Consider the following 5744-nt stretch of genomic DNA (forward strand, 5'->3'; position numbering starts at 1 on the left):
ATTAAATCAAAAAAGGTAGGGGAATGCTCTTTAGAAGAACAAGTTACAACCTTAGTTGAAGTTGAGTTAGATAATGATATAAATAAAAAAGAAGAAGGAGAGGAAACTAGTGAAAAGTCGGATGTAGTTTCCCAAGAAAATCAAGAACTTATAAATGAATTAAATAATCATACTCCTAAAATATCAATGATCCTAGTCAATGGAATATTGTTGATACAAAGTTAAGAGACTTATTAGTAGAAAAGGGACCAATTAGAATTACCGACACATATTTTTCAAAGGATAAATTTTAAGGCACTTTTTTATTACATATTATTTTCAAAAGTTGGCAAATGGATAAAGACATGAAAGAAGATGGTTAGTTTATTCTAAAGATTTGAATAAGGTATTTTGTTTTTATTGTAAGTTATTTAATACGACCTTTAATGCAAAGAATAATAAGTTAGCTAATGAAGGTAGTAGAGATTGGAAAAATCTTACTACTAAGCTTAGAACTCATGAAACAATTAACCAACATATTATTAATATGAGTTCATGGATTGATATAGAATTTAGATTGCGTAATAATAAAACAATCGATAAAAACATTCAAGACCAAATTAATAGAGATAGAGAACATTGGAAAAATATATTGTCAAGAATTATTTCTGTCATAAAAACTCTTGGAAAAAATAATTTGGCGTTTAGGGGGGGAAATGAAAAAATCTATAAAAAAATTTGAAAACTTCTTGAGTCTTCTTGAAACGATTGCAAAATTTGATCCAATTATGCAAGAACATATTCGAAGAATCAAACATGATGAAATTCATAATCATTATCTTGGACATAATATACAAAATGAATTAATAAATTTATTGGCAAGTGAAATTAAGAACAAGATTATTGAAAAAGTTATAAAAACAAAGTATTTCTCTATCATACTTGATTGCACGCCAGATACAAGTCATCAAGACCAAATGCCTTTTATAATACGGAGTGTAGATATTTTGGTAACTCCAATAAATGTAACCGAATATTTCTTAGAATTCTTAAAAGTGGATGATACAAGTGGAAAAGGTTTTTTGAAGTTATTTTAGATGAAATAAAATGTATTGGACTTGATATTGATAATTTAAGACGACAAGAATATGACAACGGGTCTAATATGAAGGAAAAGCACCAAGGAGTGCAAAAAAGACTTCTTGATATAAATGCCAGATCATTTTATACACTATGTGGTTGTCATAATCTAAATTTGGTACTTTCTGTTATGGTTAATTCTTGTACGAAAGCTATTCTTTGGAGTGGTACAACGTATATATTCACTATTTTCTTCGTCTACTAAGCGGTGAATTTTTTTAAAAGATAGTGTACCTAGTTTAACTCTTAAATCATTGTCACAAACATGATAGGAAAGTCGTATTGAAAGTGTTAAAGCAATAAGATTTCAAACTCCAAAAATAAGAGATGCTTTATGTTGGTTTAGAAGCATTTTAATATTCTTATTAAAAAATTATGTTGAAGTGCTTCCAATACCCTATTTGCACATCTGTCAGAAGTTAAGTATAATGGACTAATTACTCAGCATTATGGATCACTTCTTTTGGCAGTTGAATTTGGATTAATTGTCAGTCTTCAATAGTGATAAACGTTGCTGAGAACGTTGGGCAATTGTGTTGTCCGTTTGTGTCCGTTGTGGGTTTTTCTGGCAGAACGTGTGTAGTGGTCAACTATGGCCATTACATCTTCATTATTCATCCTCCATTATTCTTGTAACCTATGTAACATATGTAACTCCTAAAGCTATTTATCTTCACTATTAACTACACCATTATCTTCCTATTCATTGCTAGGAAGACTTCTTCTAGTATAAATAGTGGTGGTCTTCATTTGGTTTGGGACACATAAAACACACAAGAAAAATATAGAGTGAAAGAGTTAGTCAAAAAGAGAGTTCTCATTAGTTGAAGGGAGGTGTTCTTTTTTGTGGAGCTTTGGACTCAACTCTTATCCACAGTTGTTGAGTTATACTTTGTGAAGGCTGTTGTATCCTGGAGGGGACAAGTCAAGAGGACTACTGCTGGACCGGTGAAAAACATTTGCTGCAGTGGGCTTGAATCTCCTTAAAGAGAGCGAGATATCTGCGCCTCAGCCTGAAGATTTCTTCATTTTTATTTTCAGTTGTAATTTTGTATTTTTTGTTATCTTGTAAGTTTTTCACTAACACTTTATTTAAATTAGAAGAAGTTAGTGACGATCCAAAAATTCTAAGTGAAGCTAATTTTTTTAGCAATTTTTGAGTTTGAAATTTTTGAATTTTTGTTGGGTATGACTATTTGGTATGATGTATTATTTGCTGTAAATTCAATTAGCAAAAGTTTACAATCAAAAGATATGCATATTGATGTCACTATAGATCAATTAAGAGGCTTAGTTTCTTTTTTAAAAACATATAGAGAAGAAGGATTTACAAGTGCTGTGATTTCGACTAAGGAAATTGCATTAGAGATGAATATAGAACCTGAATTTCGTATGAAACGTGTACTTTATAGAAAAAACAATTTGATGAGAATGTTGATAGTAAAATCACAAGATCTCTTGAAGAATCATTTAGAGTTGATTACTTCTTATACATAGTTGACCAAGTCATCTTTTCACTTCAAAATAGATTTGAACAATTTTAAGTATTATGAAAATATTTTTGGTTTTCTATTTAGTGGGAAAAAATTGAGATCATTCGATGATGCGAATTTAAAAAAATATTGTCTTAATTTTGAAGGTTCCTTAAAACATAATACTCACTCCGATATTGACGGTTTAGACTTATTTTCTGAATTAAAAGTATTAAGAAAAATCATACAAGTAGAAGACAATACTCCAATTGAGATACTCAATCAAATAAAAAGACTTGATTCTTTTCCAAATGTTTACATTGCTTATAGAATAATATTAACAATTCATGTAACAGTCGCCTTAGTAGAAAGAAGTTTTTCAAAATTAAAAATATTAAAATCTTATTTAAGATCAACAATTTCTCAAGAAAGATTAAGTGATTTGGTTATATTATCGATTGAAAATTTTTTATTAGAAGAGATTGACTACACAAAAATTATTAACAACTTTGCATCTCAAAAAGCTAAAAAAATAGATTTGAAATAAAAACATATATAATTTTTTAATTTTTTTTAAGGCCTCTAGTTTAATTTTGGCCTTAGGCCACTAACGGGTTTGAGCCACCCTTGAGGAAACATTGAAGACTACTGATATAGGGTTTTTTGAGCTTGATAAAATTTCTTGAAGAAGATAAAGTAAGTTTATTATTTTTTGAAGGTTTATGCTAATTCTAACAATTAAAAATCATTGTAATTGATATTAGAAGGTTGTATATCAAATTTAGAGTTATTTTGATTACTTTTGAAGCAAAAAGCATTTTGGTGAACCTAACAAATTATAGAGACCATTAAGATTTTGTAACAAATTTAGACGTGATACCACAATGCGATTCATTAGAACGGATGACGGTACAATTATTGCTAATCATCCTCAAAATTTGGCCATAAATTCTATCCATGGAATTTTTTTATATATAATTTCAACAAATTATTCACAAACTAATTCCATTTTTTCAAGCGAATAAATTAACCACCTAAAAACGTGGTAGCAAAATTGTGGCTAAAAAGTAAAAAGAAAATTTATATGAGAAAATTTAAAATAAGTAAAAGAAAACAATTACGGAGTAACTACCTTTGATATCCACGTGGCAATTACACATTTGTCACTTTAGTAGCACATAGATCGCTATCCCAGCAATCCACCTCTTCTCCAATCTCCACCGTTAACACAAAATCTAAATCAACGGTCTGTATTCACTCTCAACTACTTTAGCGCCAAAAAAATTAAAAATTCTCCAAAATTTCCAAATTTCCCGCCCTCCATCTCTCTGTATAAAATCCCCCATTACCCATCACTCAAATTTCACCATTGTTTAACATCTTCAACTTTTCTCAATATACACTAAAAATGGCTCGTACTAAGCAAACAGCTCGCAAATCCACTGGCGGTAAGGCACCAAGGAAGCAACTAGCTACTAAGGCTGCAAGAAAATCTGCTCCGGCTACCGGAGGAGTGAAAAAGCCTCACCGTTTCCGTCCAGGAACTGTGGCTTTAAGAGAAATCAGGAAGTATCAGAAGTCGACGGAGTTGCTGATCAGGAAGTTGCCGTTTCAGAGGCTGGTGAGAGAGATCGCTCAGGATTTCAAGACGGATCTGAGGTTTCAGAGTAGTGCTGTTGCTGCTCTACAAGAGGCTGCTGAGGCATACCTTGTTGGAGTGTTTGAAGATACTAATCTGTGTGCTATTCATGCTAAGAGGGTTACGATTATGCCTAAGGACATCCAGCTTGCCAGGAGGATTCGTGGAGAAAGGGCTTAGGTAGAAGAAAGTTGTTAGTGTTTTATCTGTTTTACTGTTTCTTGTTTGCATCTGTTGTTGGAATGGTAGGGTTAGTTGTGTAAATCTAATAGATGATTTCAGTTCAGTTGAAGTATGTTTACTATCATTTTCGAATCTGGTTAATGGAATTTGTGCTTTGTTTTCTTCAATCAAAGATCTTGCAATTTTGTTGGTGTGTTTCTTGCTCATAATTGAAGATAGAAGCACTACTTAAGGTGTAAATTGAGTTTGTTTTTGTTGTTGATGCTCTTTCTTACTACACATCTAAAATTTTGTTGAATGAACTAGATGGAATTTGTAGTAAAATAGACAATATAGGGAGCAATTTTCCGATTTAATGTATTATCACATGGGTGTTCATGAGTAGTTTGGATTGATTATTGGTCCAAAATCATTTTTAAATTATCCGAACCAAATCTAATATACATTTATCATTTTGATTGTTATTGGTTTTGATTCATACACAATAATCATTTAAATATGAAAAAATTGATAACAATTTATTCAAAATGAAAAATAGTTAGAATGATTGATATTATAAAACTTTTGATTATTGAGTTTAGTATGAATAAAACATCAAAATTCACTATTTTCACTTTGGACAGTTTTGTTTTCATAAGTAAATTATAAAGGCTATAAAGTACTCATTATCCTTCTAAATTGAAGCTTTTTATTTGGTGTACACCTAAACTAAATTTTGTTTTAATTATCTCTGAACTTGTTTATTCCTCCGTCGCGTACACCTTTATTGTCCACCTAGCGTAGAAATTGATAACACACTCTACTAGGCGTGTGAGGAAGTGATTTTTTGCCACATCATAAAGCTACAACGGTAAAAAAACGTAAAATCTCCATTTTTCTTTACTATTTGGCATATTTTAAACGAAAAATAAGGAAAAATGTAAATGAAAAGTAAAGGAAACAATGATTAATACTTACTTGGTAAGAATTTCAGAAAAATTTGAAATTTAATCGACCAACTTCACGTCTAGAAAAACCCAAATCCAGAAGGAGTTCCGCGAAATCAGCCCTTATTCAAAAATAACTTTTAAACAATGAATTTTAAATTTAAGAAATTTATTTTTTGCAATATTAATTTATCCAGGTGGCTATTATTTATCCAGGTGGAAATCCACATCACCAATTTAGACAGCTGTCGCGCGCGTGTAGTCCCAACAGGAGTAGGTGGACGAAAAAGGTGTACGCGACGGAGGAATAAACAAGTTCGAGGGGGTAATTAAAACGGAATTTAGTTTAGGTGTACACCGTATAAAAAACTTCAAGTTCAGGGGGGTAATGAATACTTTTGCCTT

At 31.0% G+C, this 5744-nt stretch overlaps 1 protein-coding gene across 1 annotated transcript; it reads left to right on the plus strand.

The window, feature by feature from the left end:
- The first annotated feature begins 3957 nt into the window (after positions 1-3957).
- On the plus strand, positions 3958-4598 carry LOC102584625 (histone H3.2-like). Its single transcript, XM_006349079.2, has one exon. It carries the CDS (start codon positions 4000-4002, stop codon positions 4408-4410), a length of 411 nt encoding a protein of 136 aa, XP_006349141.1. The 5' UTR covers positions 3958-3999; the 3' UTR covers positions 4411-4598.
- Positions 4599-5744: the final 1146 nt, after the last annotated feature.

This window comes from Solanum tuberosum, unplaced genomic scaffold, assembly GCF_000226075.1.
Source record: "Solanum tuberosum cultivar DM 1-3 516 R44 unplaced genomic scaffold, SolTub_3.0 scf00104, whole genome shotgun sequence".
Taxonomy (NCBI): domain Eukaryota; kingdom Viridiplantae; phylum Streptophyta; class Magnoliopsida; order Solanales; family Solanaceae; genus Solanum; species Solanum tuberosum.